The sequence below is a fragment of the Thermobia domestica genome, unplaced genomic scaffold (assembly GCF_964235325.1).
Source record: "Thermobia domestica unplaced genomic scaffold, izTheDome1.hap1.1 HAP1_SCAFFOLD_1103, whole genome shotgun sequence".
Classification (NCBI taxonomy): domain Eukaryota; kingdom Metazoa; phylum Arthropoda; class Insecta; order Zygentoma; family Lepismatidae; genus Thermobia; species Thermobia domestica.
The window spans coordinates 15516-34432 of record NW_027656813.1 but is presented as its reverse complement, the minus strand read 5'-3'; the positions used below and the strand labels follow the sequence as shown (position 1 = coordinate 34432).

At 34.9% G+C, this 18917-nt stretch overlaps 1 protein-coding gene across 1 annotated transcript in view; it reads left to right on the top strand.

Moving 5' to 3' along the window:
* LOC145677612 (protein-lysine N-methyltransferase SMYD4-like) overlaps positions 1-18917 on the top strand; it is a gene marked incomplete at its 5' end in the record, with an annotated part of 50269 nt that overhangs the window by 20587 nt on the left and 10765 nt on the right. The window contains 2 exon segments of the mRNA XM_081748063.1: positions 1910-2319; positions 4878-5079. Of these exon segments, the coding sequence (XP_081604189.1) occupies positions 1910-2319; positions 4878-5079 (612 nt within the window).

The following is an 18917-nucleotide window of genomic DNA, read 5'->3' as shown; positions in this document are numbered from 1 at the left end:
CGGGGTCGCGTAAAACAATTTTCTTAACTGATATCGAAATTTCCAAGAACATTTTAATATTGAATATTACATATTAATAATATACCCTTTGAATCTGGTACTCCTGATATAGAATCTGTTTTCTTTCTTTTTTCCAAGGATGTTATAAATAGAGGATCTGCCCATATGTATCGTCATCCTATTAAATCGATGAAGCCAAAAAAACAACCGAGCATCGGTACGTCTGATTCGCTACTCTCGTTTTCACTATCGTCTGATTGGCTACTTTCGTTTCCGCCATGATTATTGGTTCAAAACATTGCGATCCTATTGGGCAGGGTGGGCAGAGTAGGGGTGGCGAAACTGTGACGTATGGCTTCAAGATTTTGTTGTAAGGGCAGATTCTCTATTTTATAACATCCTTGCTTTTTTTCTGTCAGACTCGCTTACCAGTCAAGCTTCACTTAATGGTTCTTCTGAGGCGTGAAGATGTTGGACAGATTGAAAATATAACACCTATTGTAACAAAAAAATTTTAGCACAAAGTATGTACCCGCAAACAATAGAATGAGTTTGGAAGTAACAATAGTTGATGGTCAATGCTTCTAACTTCATTTCATTTTCCTAATTTCCGTTGCACATAGAATATACATTATAAGCCTCCTTCTTTTGGGCTTGCCCCTACTTTAGGTTAGCAACTATAATAGCTCAAAGGTTATTGATCTCTTGGCTTCTAGTATTATCGCGGTGTGTGATGTGAAATTTGAAATTTTGTGAAGAGGAGTGCTTCTTAGACAGAGAAAAAGTTTTTTTTTTTTTTTTTTTTTTTTGTAATTCGTTTGGACTAATTTGAACACCCTTTTTGAATATAAATAATTTCACTAGTACATATTTATATATTGGAATTATTTTAATATAGTTGCAAATTATTACTAACTTTGGCTATTATATATATATATATATATATATATATATATACAGTGGCGGATCCAGGATATGATCAAGGGGGGCTATAGTCCCTATAGCCCTCCCCTTCGATCCGCCACTATATATATATATATATATATATATATATATATATATATATATATATATATATATATATATATATATATATACGCAAATTACGTTGGTGGGGCTGGCAGGTTACAATACTAGGTTACGTATGGCGTTATATTAGTAAGATATCATGGTTGAACACCTCATTCATTTTCAATCACTTTTGCAGCAACAGTAGATCTTTAGAAACGATTCCTTTTGTTGCTGAAAGATCGTCTGATTTCTATTCGTATCTATCCCCACTTTCCTCTCTCTTAATAGACCAACAGTAGTCTCCTAACATATTCACATTCCAAATGGCCTTGGTAACGTTTTTTCATAATAATTATCTCCTGGTGAAATTTGGAAGTGCAATAAATGTACCTTCAGAAATATGTTACATTCCAATTTTTTAGAAGTTTGTCAGAATTATTCAATTTTTCCGTTTTCTGAATGCTGCTGTATACCTATCTGGTTTATAAATACAGCTTTATTCACCTTGGCGTAGAATAACGTGAAAATTTTCTCTCAGAGACACTGGAAACATTTACCAGACATGATTAGAGCTTGAACATTATGTTTCAATTTGAAACAACTTAGTATAAAGGGAAGGTAATAATTTGCTATAATTCAATCAAAATCTTTCTTACTATTTTTGCAAATAACTTTGGAAAAGAACTGAATAATTATGAATTAATGATACTATATCACCTCCATTCACCAATCCATATTCATCCGTGGAAGGTACTCTTGAGTTCTTACAGCATATAGAAGCAGGTTCTTCACAAAAGACATGAAGCTATAACTAATACTGGAATCGCTTTGTCCTTTTGTATAGCTTTTGTCAGTTGTGTTGGTCCTTTCGGAGTATTGATTTTCAATTTTCTTATAGGTTGAAGGCACCTGTTGGTTGCCCTAGATGCAGTGGAGTGGTCTTCTGTGGCTCATCGTGTCGCGACAAAGCCATATCAACGTACCACAAGATTGAATGTCAATTTATGAATCTTTTCATCGGGTCTGGAATGAGCATTCTTTGTCATTTAGCACTGAGGATGATTACTCAATCAGGCCTAAAGTTCTTCCTTCAACTGAAGTCCAGTCTTTCCAAACAGGAACAAGAGGTTCTAACAGACGAGAAACAAGGAGCATATGATCCATCCAGTTATAAGTCTGTCTACAATCTTGTGACACTGGAACACAAAAGAAGCAGCCAGGATTTCATGGATCGAACGCTGATGGCAATATTTCTTCTCAAGTGTTTACAGAAGGCACAGTTTTTTCCTCAATCATCTACAAATAAAGGTAAGAAATATTTGATGGACATATGAGAGTTACAGAGATTCAATTGACCAATAATAATATATCTTGTGTATTCGTTGCTTAGAGTTTAGTGTCTCCTTTTCAACACCGAGGCCATATGAGACATGCGGCTACTATTTAAGGCGGAATCCAAACCACATTAATGCGTTCAAAATTTTCAAGTCTCTGCCACCTGACTGCTACCATGAACACTAAAGGCGCGGGAAATAGTCACTAGGCCACCAGGAAGGGCTTTATGTATTTGTACATGGAGGAGTCATAACTCTTGCAATATTTTGCTTCAGCCAACAGCAAAAGTATTTCTCCTCTGACTCCTATAACTCCATTATGTCTGGTCCAATACTTTCGCTGCTATCAAACGCCTGGACAGATGTAACTCAATTTACATCTAACGTTTCAATCAATATGACGGCAGTTGGTAAGCCTAAGGAGCACTGAAACATGTTTTTCTTGTGTATTTCATGCAGTAAGAAATTTCTCCACTTTGGATTAATCTCTATTCTTTGGAGCACGTTGCTAAATGAGTGCTATACATCAATAATTATAACGCATCATGTGCGAAATGTATTATTTTAGTGCATGTGAGAAGAAAGAAAAAAATCACTGGTTATACATGAGTTAGAAAATGGTTGAAATTAACTGAAAATGTCAAATCTGGAACGACTGAAGGAAATTTAAATCTTTTGTCTCCATTCATGGACCTACTCAAATTCCTCGTCATTCGTTCATCTCTTTCTTTGTCCACAGGAGAAGATCTTGCATATGACAAAGAGTATAGATTGAAATTAAAGCACATTAAAAATTTGGGGCTTGCAAGGATTCAAATTCGGGCTGCCGTGGTAGAAAACCGATGCGGTAACCACTTGCCCGCAGCGACCACTCACTTTATGTTGCACAAAAACCATTAACTAGTTGAGAACCTTTCTTGTAAGATTTTCCAAATACTAAGGCCTGTATGAAGAGATGATCGTTAACCTAACTCAGAAGCAAGTCAAATAAGTCAATAATGAATGAGGAAAATGTCTTAAAACGTTCCTCAAGTTGAGGCTTAAGTTTTAATGTTGATTTCACAGCCTAGAAAAAATAAAAATGAGATATTATTTTATAATTATTTAAATTAGACATCAAGACATCTAGTAATATTAGTTAAGTTTCGAGATATTTTAAAGCAAAATATGCTTTGCAAACAAATTACCTCCGTAACTATATTTTAACTCATCTATATATATAAAAGAGAACGTACAAAATCCTTTGTCCGCTCATCACGCTAATACGGCTGAACCAATTTCTTTCATTTTTGGGGGGTTATTAGGATTTGGACCCTAGATGGTTTTTATCATATCACTTTAATTTTTAATTACCAGTGTCTTGAGATAATTGACCATTCAAGTGTCCATAACGTACAAATCCTTTGTTATTAGTTCATCATAGGTAAAAATAAACGTATTTATATGCAACCCGCATGACCGTGTCACTCGGCGGGTTAACATAAATGACAGGCGATATACAGCGGAAAATAGCTTGAATCTTCTGTTTAAAATTTTTTAATTGATTTGCTTATTTTTACAGACACTTTTACAATATGCCAGCACCGGGATGACCGCAGCGAAGCGGGGCGGGTTAACATAAATGACAGGCGATATAATGTTAAGATTTACTGCAATCTTCTATGGTTTTTATCATATCACTTGAAAGCGAAAAAGTAAAAATTATCTAAGTAACAAAGTTTATTGCGTTCCGGGGTGACCGCAGCGAAGCGGGGTGAACGCTGCTAGTTTCTTTTACCCGAAGGCCATGTAGTGTAGTGATGTCGTATGAAACTATCATGCAGTAGACCCACATTCGAGTCCCGTTGTTTCAATTAATTCTCGTCATTATTATTATTATTTTATTTTTGTTTAGGTAGTTGTTATTGTAATTCTATTATTATTATTATTATTATTATTATTATTATTATTATTATTATTATTATTATTATTATTATTATTATTATTATTATTATTATTACTATTTTTCAATCATTTAAAACCTCTCACCAGATCACGAATTCTGCTTTACGTAAGTTATTCTGACGCAAAATAAAATATGTGCGAAAAGTATGTTTATACATTGCAAAGAGCTGTTTACCCAAATAACTAGCCACAAACTCAGTCGATTCTGACTGACAAAATCTAATGTGAAGCAAGAAAGAAAGAAGTATGATGAGCGTGAAAAAATAATCGAATTCCAGACTTAAACGGATTTAGCAAGTTTCATCATTTGTGATTTTGAACATGCATTCGTCCATCCTCATCTAACGTATTTACTCTCCTGGAAATCATATAGTTTAACGAATCCGCACCAAATTTTCTCTTTAGGGGAGTTTCTCGAATTTTCATCCTAGATCAAAAGTAAGGGAAGTTTAGTGAAGGTTGAAAATTTAAAAGAAGCGATTTATTGGAAAATTCCTCTCTCTCTTTTTTTTTGAGATTTTTTTTTATATAAGTATAAAGAATTTGTATATATAATTTTACTCACTTATATGTACGTTTATTTGACAGACTCCCTAAGTGACGATGAACTATATATAGCTGGTCTACTGCTACGTCATTTACAGTTATTGCAATTTAACGCCCATGAAATTCATGATTTTAAGATGGTCTCTCCAAAGGATTTCCAGGGATCGAAAACAGAATATTTGGGTGTAGCAGTTTATCCAACTGCATCATTTTTTAATCACGATTGTTATCCAGCTGTAACTAGGTGTGTATTTCTTTCTTTTTCTTTTCATTTTTTTTTGTCCTAGAAGAGTTCTTTTGAAATAAAGTTTATTTTTAAAAACACGCTTTCTTTAAAAACGAAATTTTAACAAATAGAATAGAACAAATCGTATTAAAAAGTAAAAAAAAAGGTTCTATTTTCAAGAAACTTAATTTTCTATTTATTCATGACAAAAAAAGAAAAGTATGGAAAACGCTTTTACATACAATTAATTTACAAATTCTTCAATATCTCTCCCTTAATGCAAATCAAGTGATGATATATCAGGACGTTTCTCATGCTTTTTACTCATGTATAAATAGACATTTTCTAAAAACTCATTTTAATGAAAACGGGATTATTTTTAGCACGATATGTTTTATTTTGTGCTTATTTTCAGTAGGTTAATTATAGCCATCGGTCGGTTTACTTTATTTTTTAAAACATTAACCATTTTTATTTGATCTTGATTTTGAAACCATTTTGAATTCAATAATCTGTATATTTACTTTCTGACAAGGGTCCTAACCAGTTAAGTTTACAATTCATTTATAATTCATTATCATTGTACTTTGTAGTCCATTTTATCAGGCTCTATATTAACATTTTAGAGGTGGTGTGTTTTTGCTTATGAAATGCGCTGCTGCCGTTTTGCGTCCCTTGGGGTTTTGGTAGTGTACGAATTGATTCCCGCATTCTACAAGTTTGTCTAACGATAACATCCGAGTTGATTCCCAACACTACGAACCCTCACTGTCCGTGTTGATTCCCGGACTGCTTTCACACAGTTCCTGCAGGTATCGCTACTCATTCTAGAGAAACCAGTTCATTGTGTGCCAGCGATGGAGTTTGAAGTAATGCCAAGTGAAAAGGACAAGCAACTGTTGGTGATAGATGGTTACAAATTTTGTTTCCATCAGTGTCTCGTCGGTGGGGTTAAAAGATATAAATATACGAGAAGAACATGTAATTGTTTTGTATAAAATTTGTGTGAGCGCCCGTCGAAACTTATACGCATCGAGTTAGCTAATAGTGATAGCGACACCTCACAACACGTGATTTAGTTCGAATTAGGAAAAATATTAATGCTGCTCGCTCACGCAAGCTTCCTAAGTTGCCTAATAACTTAACCCATATATTCCCAAGATAATTTTTTATCGAGTTTCTAATTCTTCTTTGGTTTTATCTATTCATCAGGTCTCATGTAACATGAAAAATGTTGTTATTTATTTTCCTGACTATAAACCTTTGCGCGGCGAGGCCGCCCCAAAAATGGGGCAGTGGGAACTGCAGGGTACGTGACACCTGGTACAATATAGCTCCAGAAATGGGGCAGTGGGAAATGGAGGGTAGGATAAAATTAATACCAGATATACATGAATGTTTCTGCGAACTCAATTTGTGTTATGTATAATATGCGCTTTATTAAATTTTGTGTTAATATTATCCTTAAAGATCTAATGAAGTGCTTTAGTATTAACTTAAGTATTAGTATTAACTTTAGTATTAGTAAAATGTTAAAACATCTAAGCCTTAAGCAAATATAAGAATTAACAATTTTAGACATACAAGCATGAAATCTGCATTTAAACAAACACAATTAAACATTTTCCAGGCATTCAAATATGTATGCAAATAAAAAAAGAATACCTAAAAGTCAGACAACGCTTTGTGCTACGATCATTATGAGTGGGATGCAAGGAAACACTTAGCATGAAGTCCAACTTCACATTTCACACATATTTATCTTGTATTCTTCTGACGTTGTCCACATCTTTTCTGTGTTTCACTCGAACCAATACCATGTACTTTTCCGTCCAGCTGAGCTCTTTCTGGAACAAGTTTCTTTGCTGGCACTGATTGAGGTGTTCTACCCATTAGTTAACGCACAACATACATTGCCAGATACGATTGAACCATTATTCTAGTAAAATCCAGAAAACTCGTGCAATTTTTTGCCAACCACTCGGTGTTAGCCTATACAGGTGATATGCGTTACACATTGATGCATTCAAAGGGTACATCAGTAGCTGCCAATACCATTTCTCCATTCGAATATACACCCTATATGCGGCAATATTTGCATTTAACTTGTCCACGCCACCCGTACACATATTGTACTCTACCACGCACGCTGGTTGATCAACATCAATTTTCTTTTTCGCTACTTCACTCCAGCGTTTAGTTTTCCCTAGCGGAGCTACATCTACCTTGTTTGAAACAATAGTTACATTATTGTATTTGTACCTGACAATAGTTACACCTGATGAAGTGTCTGTAACTTGATCATATGAACCACGAGGCTGTTTCTTCATTTCTTCCGGTTGTTTAGAGGTACCTTTTCTACTCTGTTCATCCGCACAGTACCTGTTCCATCGTGACCTTTAATTCCCAGTGTTTCCAACAGACGCACGGATGTAAAAAACGTTATCCACTAAATGCTGTATCCTTCTCCTGCTGGAAGCCTTTCAAACTAGATTTAAAATATCTGAACCTCGAACTCCAACTTCACGATTTGTGTTTCCCGTTGAAGCACCCTGATAAGGTTCTGCAGAAATTAAATATCATAAACGTGTACACATGACCCATATTTTAAACCCAAATCTTACCGGTTTCCCTTGAAGATGTTGCTTACAACCATGGTGCCCGAAGTATGGTACCATGGACTCGTCAATGCTCACATATGAATCTTTAGGAAAATACTTTAACGTTCGTTTAACATGGTCCATAGTGGGCGAATTTTACTGAATTTATCACTGCAGTCAAGCTTAGTATTATCACAAACATGTAGATAACGCAATATTCTTCAAATCGATTTCTAGACATGGCCTAAGCTACTCCAACATGATGGGTATCTACACCCAGGTCCCAATACAAACAATACCTGGAAACCGTACAATAACCACTAACCAAAAGAATCGCGAAAAATAGTCGCATTTCATTAGGAGTGACATCAAATTCTTTCCTATTTTTCTGAAGAGCGTAAAGTCTCGAATAGTTAACGAAGAGAGAAATAACGTCATCCTCAAAGAATAGTTCGAAAAGATCAACAGGAGACATATCTTCTAATAATTCTGGCCTTTCCCAGGTACGTGGTGGTTTCGTAGGAATATCGATCCTCTTCCATTTCCTAATCGGAAGTGAATTACGTTTTACTTTTTTGAGCGCTGTGAGCTGCTGACACTAGCAGTAGGTGGTTCAGGTTCACTTTCCTCTTCCAACCCTCTTCTGTCCACAACAATTCCATTGCCCGTAATTTTTCTAATTTCAAGCTCAGTGCTTGTACTAAGCTGGTTACCAGATAGGTCGTTTATTGTTGCACTTTGGCAATCCTCGTCTCCGATGTCTTCGTCGCTCAGTTGTAAGTTCTCAGGAGGAGTGATATAAATATTCGCATCTAGGAAGTTGTCCTCTGCTTCAAGTATGGCAGCAATTTCGTTTACAGTCAACCTGAAGGAAAAGAATATATAAAGGATATATTTTAGTGTGAGTAGAAAATATCGTTCAAAAATTTCTAAAACATATTTTATACACTTAAAAAAATATACTTTAAAACACCATAACAGCCCAATATCTTTGCAGAGCTGAATCCCAATGTCATTAATAATTCTATAATTTATAGGGGATGTTGTCGTACTCGAAGAAACAGAAAGAAGGTAGTCTTTTACACAGTCGGTTTTGAAATCTGCATTGTTTCATACACTACAATATTTACTATATGAATTACTTATTAAGTACATTACAAAAAATGAATGTTTCAACCTAAATAGTAGAACAAAAATACCATATTTGAAAGATTATAAATGTAATACTTTTTTTATATAGAATGTTTTACAAGTTTGTATAACTAAAATGTGTTAGTTGATGAAAATATTTATTTTAGATTGTTATTGAATCGTTTAAGTTTCTGTCGCATGCTTAGAAGCACATATTTTAGCTAAAAGGCCTAGTTCTGTTTGGCTGTCCTACATTTTCCCTAAACTTATCCGTACAACCAATTATAATACGTATATAATATCCTTACCACCTATTGAAGCTGGTAGAAGCGAGAGAACGTTCGAGAGAAATAGGAATAGCGATAGCTCTTTTGCTTAAACCAGTCCTACCTGACAGAACTAGGAATATACCCAAAGTGTAAACTAGGAATATGACCAAAAGTTAACCATGTCTGGTGTTCCCAATGCCCCAATAATTGGGCAGCAGGCTTCTTACAGTAGGCATGCCTACAGTTCCCACTGCCCAATTTTTGGGGCACCTAAGTTTTGGTTAAAAAACAGTGGATTTTAATAATAATCGCCAAATATATTATACCCAGATTACAGAAGTTCGAAAACAACAAATCAATAAAAACAAACAAAAAAATCAAAATATTAGTACTTTAATATATTACCTTTTTTGGCCTGACATCGGGTCTTGCTCTTGAGAAATGTCCTCACTATAAAACACACAAAGGAAACAAAAGACGATCACTAACCGAATGTTGCCATCTAGCCAGATACTCCAACTAATGATCCATAAATAATAGAGTCTTAAAAAGTTTTTAGAGTTGCTATTAAAAAATCGGAAATATATCGCCCAATTTTTGGGGCAGTGGGAATATATGGGTTAAAAGAACTCCACGAAGCTGTAGTGTTTAGTATTTTCTAAATATCAGTTGAGTTATTTTGTATGTATAAAAAAAGAAGAAGAAGAAAAAAGAAAGAAAAAAGGAATTGAATTAGTGGTATTATATTGCAGTTGGATACACTGAATGTGAAAAGAGAGTTCAATAAGTTAGTTGGAGAGGTACGATCCTAGTGTTGAGACGTGCGTGCGACATTGTAGCATTTGTAATAGCTAACGTTAAAATATAATTATATAATATATTAATGAGCACTCATTTAACATACAAACGAATTAACCCGTCCATGCGAGCTTTTATTATAGTGTGCTATCGGAAGAGATTTATATAAAAGAAGTTTAGTGGAGTCAGATTACAGAAGACATTATCCTTTCGATAAAGAAGAAAACGGAACATTGCAAATTGGTGACCTCGACGTGATTCAAAAGTACGTGTTGGTTCGGGTGTATTCTTGACGTTTGTGGCTTGTTCAAAAGTGAGTTATTTCCATTATGTTATAGTGTTTGAGCAATTATAGTGTTTCAGATTTAAGTGGCCACGTTTATTTTGATAACAATGTCGGACACGAGCACGGAAGCTGTTTGTTGTGACGATAGTGGACTTTCTATGGGCTGTGATGTTTGTAATAAATACTATCATTTTAAGTGTTTAAAAATGAGTGCAGAGGAGCAAGACTATTATTCGCAACCAGATACTCCATGGAAGTGTGACGAATGTACAAAAGAAGACACACACAATGAAAAGTCGGTAAAAGATGACAAACTGGACAAATTATTAAGTTTGATGACAGGACTCGATAGCAGTCTCCAGGAAGTTCGTTCTGAAATGAAAAACAACCTCCAGGAAGTTCGTTCTGAAATGAAAACCAACCACCAGGAAGTTCGTTCTGAAATGAAAAACAACCTCCAGGAAGTTCGTTCTGAAGTGAAAAACAACCTCCAAGAAGTTCGTGCTGAAATAATGGAAGAGATGCAAGGAATGCAGAAACGATTAGAAGAGAGTGTATTTGGGTTCCAGCGCCAAGTTAAAGATTTGGAAGTAAGAATAGTTTCTAATAGAACTGTTTGCAAAAAGGAAAATGATCAGCTTCAAAAGGAAGTGGAAAAATTAACGGAGAGATTTGATTCCCTGGAAAAACTTGTCAAAGAGCGGCCAGACGACTTGTGTATTCGTGAAAAGGAGACAGCCATTAAAAGTAGAATCTGTCAAGAAAATGAAGAAGTGGAAGACCAGGGCTCAGAGGTGCGAAATCAGCTTGAAGAAAAGCAGGAAGACGCGTTTTATTTGTGTGCAGATCAAAATCGCCGAAGGAGGAACACTAACCAAGTTGTAAGTACATCTTTTGAAGGCACATTTGGCAAACTACCGCGGTCTAATGATAATACTTTTGTTGCCGACTGTACTAGAAGTTTAAACTCTCATGTTGTGTCTAATATCAGTAATAAGAATTGTTCTGCTTATGAAGAGTCTAACAATAGATTTTATTTTCCATTTAATGAACAAGTTGAAGGGTCTGGTTTGTTGCAAAATTTTCAGAACGATAATTTTAAATCAAATAATTTTGAACAGGTAGAAAGTAATAGTTCTTATTCTGGTTCTGAAACTCACGAAAAATTAACAGAGTGTATGAGATCAAGGGAGGAATTGTGCTCAGCTGTTTGTAAGAGACGTGAGGGGGAACATCATTGTTGCTTTCCTACTGACTCACGTGCAAGGGAGAGAAACTTGATACGGCCGGTTGAAGAAAGCAGCAGAATGCGATTGTTTCAAGGTGGAAAGGTCAAAGAAAAAAATATAGGTAATTGTTGTCAACCAAGAAAGGGTTGTGACAAGGAAAGGGATTGTATGTGTGTGTGTAACCATACAGTGTTTCCTACTCACTATGCAGATAATGGTCAGTTTAATTCTAATAATGAGGGTTTTGATAACGATAGGATATGTTTTAATAGATGTTTTGGTAATAATGTGGTAGCATCTAGGCCAGTTAAACTAACAGAATTAAATGCTTACCCTTCGTTTTCTGGCGACATCATGACTGAAAGTCCGAGAAAGTTCTTGGAAGAAATGACCTCATATTTTGAGATGGGATGCATTAATGAAAGGGATCGTTTATTAATCTTGGAAAAGAAACTTACTAATAGTGCACAAGGTTGGTTTTTGTCGATGAAGAGTAAAATAAGGTCTTATAACGATTTTGTACACTATTTTCTTCAGAAGTATACTGATAAAAGGATTGTAGCTGCACAACTTCGTGCTTTGTATCATTCTAATTTTAAATCTTCAGGGTATAAATCACTTGTTGATTATGCATGGTCAGTGTATCGAAAGTATGTGAACTTAGTGCCTTGCCCTGACGAATTTGAGACTGTGGATTTATTGTTATCAGTGTTGCCATATGATGTACGTAAAATGTTATCACTTGTTAAAATACAGAGTGTGTCTGATCTAATTGAGAGATTAGAACGTTTGGATATTCCAAGCTATAATAGAGTTGTTGATAGTTGTAAGTATTACGATAATGATAAGCGTGGTAAAGAAACAAGTAGCCAAAATGACAGATATGCTAAAACAAACAAATATGATGTAAGGAATGTACAAGTAAATGATAGGGGGACCCAATGTACTGATAATAAGAGTAGGCCTTACGCCAAAAGTAAATTTCGCGAAGGAAAGTATTTTCACAGAAGAAATCGTAGGTTTTCAAACAGAAATGACAGATGGTATTGGAGACGTAGAAATAGGCGAGATTATGAAAAGAACGATGATAATGATGATGAAAGAAGTGTACAGAATGAAACTAGTAGAAGTGGTGCTGAGCATGATAATAGCGTAAGTGCAGAACAAGATGAAAGAGGCAGGGATTCTAGAAGTTTCCCTGATCATCGTGTATTTCACACTAATGAAACTAGAAATGATTGACTAGGCGTGGAGTCAGGTACACAAATTTCTGAATTCAGAAATGATGAGGTAGAGTGTTATCATGATGAAACAAAAGTACAAACTAGCACCAACTTAAAAATTTGTTTTGTTGTTGACGACGAATTTTTTGCTTAGTTCTGAGAGAAGAAATTTTGAGAGATGTAAATTTTCTTCACCGCGATCAAGTTGTAGTATTGTAGGGTTAGAGTTTACATGTATTATTGATACTGGTAGCGAGTGCTCTATTTTATCAAAGAAAGCATGGGATAAAATTGTTGCAATAATGCCTAAAGCAAAACTGAATCCTGCAAAAAATGTGATATTGTCTGGATTTGTAAATAATGTCAAACAGTGTGTAAAAGGTTGCCAGGAACTAAATATAATAATAAATGACAGGGTGTTCAACATTTTTGTATTTGTTGTCGATGGTCTTCATGTAGATTTGTTGATTGGTGCAGATTTTTTGTATAAATACAACGCTGTCCTAGAGCTTCAGAAGAATATAATGTGTTTAAAGGATAAAGTTGGTGCTGAAACTCTTGTCAATTTAAATAGTTTTAATGTGAGTAACTGTTTCATAAAGGAGAGTAAGAGTTCAAACTGTATTACTGAACAGTGTATAATAGATTCTGTGCAAGCTAGGGATGACTTACCCATGTATGTTAAGCCAAAGTTGATAGATTTATTAATCAAATATAAAGATTTATTCTCAGATGAGCCTAGGTTAGCCAATTTGGAGCCATATAAGATTGTTTTGAAGGATGAAGGGATAGTCAATGTCAAGCCTTATCCTATACCAATCAACTTGAAGGATAGCTTTAGAGAACAAATAGAGAAATGGTTAAGACTCGGAATTATCAAAGAGGCTACTAGCCCTTATAGTAATCCCATGTTTTGTGTTAGAAAAAGCGATGGTACAGCTCGCCCTGTTCTTGACTGTAGATTTTTGAATGAGAAAGTGGAAGCACCTAAAGTGCAGGTTGAGCCTATTCAAACTTTGTTACATCGATTATCAGGTAGTAAGATTTACACGTCTTGTGATTTAAAGGATTCGTATTACCAGCAAGCCTTGCATCCAGATTCGTATGCATGTACAGCGTTTCTTTATGAAGGTAGACAATATGTATGGACACGCCTACCCATGGGGTTAAAGAGTAGCGCCTCGATTTTTCAGGCGGCAATGAATCAATTATTTGGGTTAGAGACTACCAAATTTCTATGTTGTTACTTAGATGACCAATTAATATTTTCTGATAGCTATGAGAAACATCTGGAACATCTTGAGTATGTCTTAAGTGTTTATCGTAAGGCAAATATAACTTTAAACTTTGCTAAGACGAAGTTTATTGTTAGAAGTGTAAAATTCTTGGGTCACATTGTTGATGGTAAAGAGATAAAAATTGATCCGAAAACAAATGATAGTATTTTGAAGTTTTGTGAACCAAGGAATAGGAGAGACGTTCGTAGATTTTTGGGTTTAGCAACCTGGAGGAGGAGACATATAGATAATTTTGCAGAAATTAGTCAGCCTTTGGTGAATTTGTTACGTAAAGATGTGAAATTTGTATTTGGCGAAAAGGAAAGGAAAGCTTTTAATACTTTGAAAAATGCATTAGTAACAGCACCAGCGTTAGCACAACCTGATTTTTCTAGAGAATTTGAAATTTATGGAGATGCATGTGAGTATCAAATTGCTGGTTATTTGGCGCAGAGAAATGACAATAATGAGATCGAGGTAATATCATATGCTAGTAGGGCTATTAAAAATAGTGAGATGACACTTTCTATTTTTCAGTTGGAACTTTTAGCTTTAGTCTTTCTGTGTGAAAAGTTCGCAGATTATGTATTGGGTAGAAAGATTGTAATATATACGGACAACAAAGCTGTAACGAGAGCCCAAACTATGTTAAACTTAGACGCTAGAACAACCAAACTTCTTATCAGATTGCAAAGATTTGACTACGAATTAAGGCATTTACCTGGGCGTGAGAATATTATTGCTGATACATTGTCACGTTATCCTTGTAACGATTCTGTGGGTAAAAGTGAGGAACTGTTCGTAAATCTGGTATTTAGCGAAATGAAAGAAGAAGATGAAATTAAGTTGTGGAGAGACGAGCAGAATAAAGATAAAGTGTGTACAAAAATAAAAGATAATATTGTAAATTTGAATGACTTATATAAGCTCAATTTTGGTGTGCTATTTAAGTTCGAAAGGAATACCGGAAGTTGGTTGTTAGTTGTACCTCAGGAGTTAATTAAAAGAATTTTGGAATGTGAGCATAAGAGAGGGCATTTTGGGATAGCGAAAATGTACAAACATTGTAAAAGATTGTATTTTTGGAAAGGTATGCGCAGAGATATAGCACGATTTGTAAATGACTGTCTGGAGTGTTCAAAAACAAAGGTTGTAGCAAAAAATATTCTCAGTCAGGAAATACATGTAATCGTAAAACATCCTCATGAGCAGCTTTCTATAGACCTGATTGGTAAATTAGTACCTTCTAAGGGTTACCATTACATTTTAAATGTGACTGATGTGTATAGTAAGTTCGTAGTTTTATATCCATTAAAAAGAGCAAGTACTAAAGAGATTGTGACAGTGATGGAAAAGAAATATTTCTATCATTATGCCATTCCGAGGCAGATATCGAGTGACAGGGGGGCACAATTTACATCTAAACTGTGGGACAGTTTTTGTAAAGAACATAGCATCAAACACATTACGACTACTGCTTTCAATCCAAAGTCAAATGTATGTGAACGTGTAAATAAGGAGGTAAACCGGCTTATAAGATTGTATTGTCACGAAGATAATGCTAAATGGAGTGAAACGTTACAGGAGATTCAACATTTGTTGAATAATTCTGTCTCATTGGTAACTGGATATGCACCTTGTGAGTTATTTCTTAATGCTAATGCTTTAGATTCGTACAAGAGAAGTATGTATTGGCCTCAGGAATTGTCTCTTATAAATGAAAAGCAACGATATCAATTGGTTGAATCCAACTTGTGTAATAGTAGAAATAAGAACAAATGTAAACCAAGTATTGGTCAGGTAGAATTAAGAGAAGGAGACCTTGTTTTTGTGAAGTCTCATGAGTTGAGTTCAGCAGTGAACAGAAAAATTAAGAAATACCTATTAAAATATATTGGTCCTTTTTCGGTATTAAAAGTCTTTCGAAATTCAGCAGCTTTGGTATCGTTAGATGGTAAAAAGCAATTAGGAACATACAGCTTTTCGAATTTGAAGAAATTTAATTGTTCAGAGGAGAGAAAACTTGAACTTTTGGGTAAAGACTAAAGAAAAGATAAATAGATTATAAGGAAGATATGTATAATAGTATATATAGACTTATATAATTGTTATTGTATCTTATAGTAAAGTTAGTATTGTTTTAAAGTATTTAGAAGTAAAAAAAATTAACTACGTTAATTTTTTTCAGGCAGGGAGAGCCTGTAGTGTTTAGTATTTTCTAAATATCAGTTGAGTTATTTTGTATGTATAAAAAAGAAGAAGAAGAAAAAAAGAAAGAAAAAAGGAATTGAATTAGTGGTATTATATTGCAGTTGGATACACTGAATGTGAAAAGAGAGTTCAATAAGTTAGTTGGAGAGGTACGATCCTAGTGTTGAGACGTGCGTGCGACATTGTAGCATTTGTAATAGCTAACGTTAAAATATAATTATATAATATATTAATGAGCACTCATTTAACATACAAACGAATTAACCCGTCCATGCGAGCTTTTATTATAGTGTGCTATCGGAAGAGATTTATATAAAAGAAGTTTAGTGGAGTCAGATTACAGAAGACATTATCCTTTCGATAAAGAAGAAAACGGAACATTGCAAAGCTCTAGAGAAAAGTGTTTTCAACACAAATAGGGGCAAAAACTTTTTGTTTGTGAACGACTCAGAAAAGAATATTGTTGGTTTCTCGTGTGAAAGTAATTTGGATTTTTAAGAATTCGAAAACTTTATATGTAGACGGGACTTTCAAGAGCTGCCCTAAGCTGTTCCACTAAATATTTATAATTCACGTGTAAATAAAAAAACTATATTTCCCGTTGGTACTTTTATTGATCCCAAACAAAACCTCTGAGACATACAAGGAAGCTTTAAGGAAGCTTTGTGCTTAATTAAAAATATCACCAATCCAGACATTATATACGTTGACTTTGAGACCGCACTCCACCAAGAAATTGCTTACGTTTGGCCCCAATCGACTATAAAGGGCTGCAGATTCCATCTCGGACAGTCATGGTGGAGAAAAATTCAACCCTTGGGACTGTTAAATGATTTTAAATCAAAAGACTCTGAACTAGGAGCACTTCTCAAAACCTTGTTTGGACTGCCTCTTCTCCCACCAGATCAAATTGAAGACTGCTTCGTAGAAGATCTAATGTCCCGCAAACCTACATATGAAAAACTGTCTGAATTTTTTGATTATTTACTTGAGACCTATATTCTCGCAAACAGCGACTTCCTACCCACAATGTGGGCCGCCTTTAATAGTAGTTCTGAACGTACTACTAACTGTTGCGAAGCATTCCACTTTAAACTGAACACTCAATTTTACTCTCCCCATCCAAGCATTTACCACCTGACAGAAACAGTGAATGGTGTTCAGACCGAAACTAATGTTAAAATGAGAAGCGAGAAGAAGACCACTCCCAAAAAATGCGGGACAAACAGAACTATATAGAAGAACAAATGATTAAAGTAACAGAGTCTACCATTACTCGTTATGAATATCTTCGGAAAATCTGCTACAAGTTTCTTCTATGTACATAATTCCATTACTTATGCTTGACAGTTGCAACTTAGCACGTAAATTATGAGGATAACAATAAAAAAATAAAAATGTGTAATGCATGTGAACTAATGTTGCTTAATAGGTGGTCTGCGATATATTTTCCTGACTGTGTTTAGTGAATGAGTTCAGTGATTGAAAATGTTTTAGTGGTGTGCTTAGTGATGCAAATGAAGTTGACATATTTACTCCAGCATCTCCCAAGTATCGGAAATGGTGAATTAAAAGCAGTGATTTATTTGTGGATTTTGTAGAAGGGGGGAATATTTATGAAAGATTGTATTTCGTATTACAGAACACAACTATAAAGTCAGGTTGGGACAACGCTGTTTTTAAACCTATCTACTTTGAAATTATGGTACTAGTTTCATAGGCAGTCCCCAAGTTCATATTTTTTTTTATTAAAAAAAAAAAAACAATTTTATGATAAATATTGGTAGGGACGTTAGATAAAATTTGGTTAGGTAGATGAGATCACATTCGTTACTTGCCTTGCTATTTTTCGTCCTACTGCTGAGGACAAGTATTCAGCATCCAGCAAAAGCCCTATAGTTACATTGCAACCTGCATAACGTGTCATAACAAGTGTCACACTCCTACGTAAAACTGTTTTGTTATGACAAGTAATTCTTTAGTCCATTCTTATTAGGTATTTGAAGACGAAGTTCATCGCCCGAACAAAAATGTTAAAGAGTTTACTTTTTGCAGAACAGTGATAGGTGCACATACACTTGAATCTAATTTTATTAAATAGAAGGAGAAAGAGGGTACTAAATGTCATTCTTCATACCATAAATAAGTTTTAGTACCAGTAGAATTAATAGTACTTTCACACCTTACCTCACTTTAGAATAGTGAAGCAATAGGAGATTGGTTTAAATCGGATACCGTCTTTTTCCCAGTTGATTTGTCGGTAGCAGCACGATGTCCACCTTTTATCCAGCTAATGACATACTTTTCTGTATTGAAAGAAGTCTCGTAATGTTTGGTAGATTCGAGGGTTTTTACAGATAAACGGTTTCTAGCGTCAGTGTGCTGTAAGTTTAAGCTGGAAAAGCCTCTCCCACAATATGCAGAAGAAACTAGAAGAACAATGATTTCATGTTAAGAGTTTGTAGATTTGGTCCAATATTAGGAGGTTCTCTCGGAATGCTGCAGAATCTTCGCTGTATTATCAGAGGAAAATTTTATTTTATTTTTTTTTTTAAATTTTCATTACTTCTTTGTCGCCGTATAAAATTCTTGCAGACAATTCTTCTGGCCACTTGGATTGTAGCAAAACCTCGACCCTACTGAACGTTTCGTTACGAAAGCAAGACCGTATGTTATCTGCTAGACCCTGACAGAATTGCAATCTTATTTGCTGGTACTTCTCAAGAGAACTGTCTAAGGGTTTTGCAAGTGGGACACCACAAAACTGACCAGTTTCTTCAAACTGATGTTATAATTCTTCCATGAACATGCCATCCTTTTCTTGCAACGCTT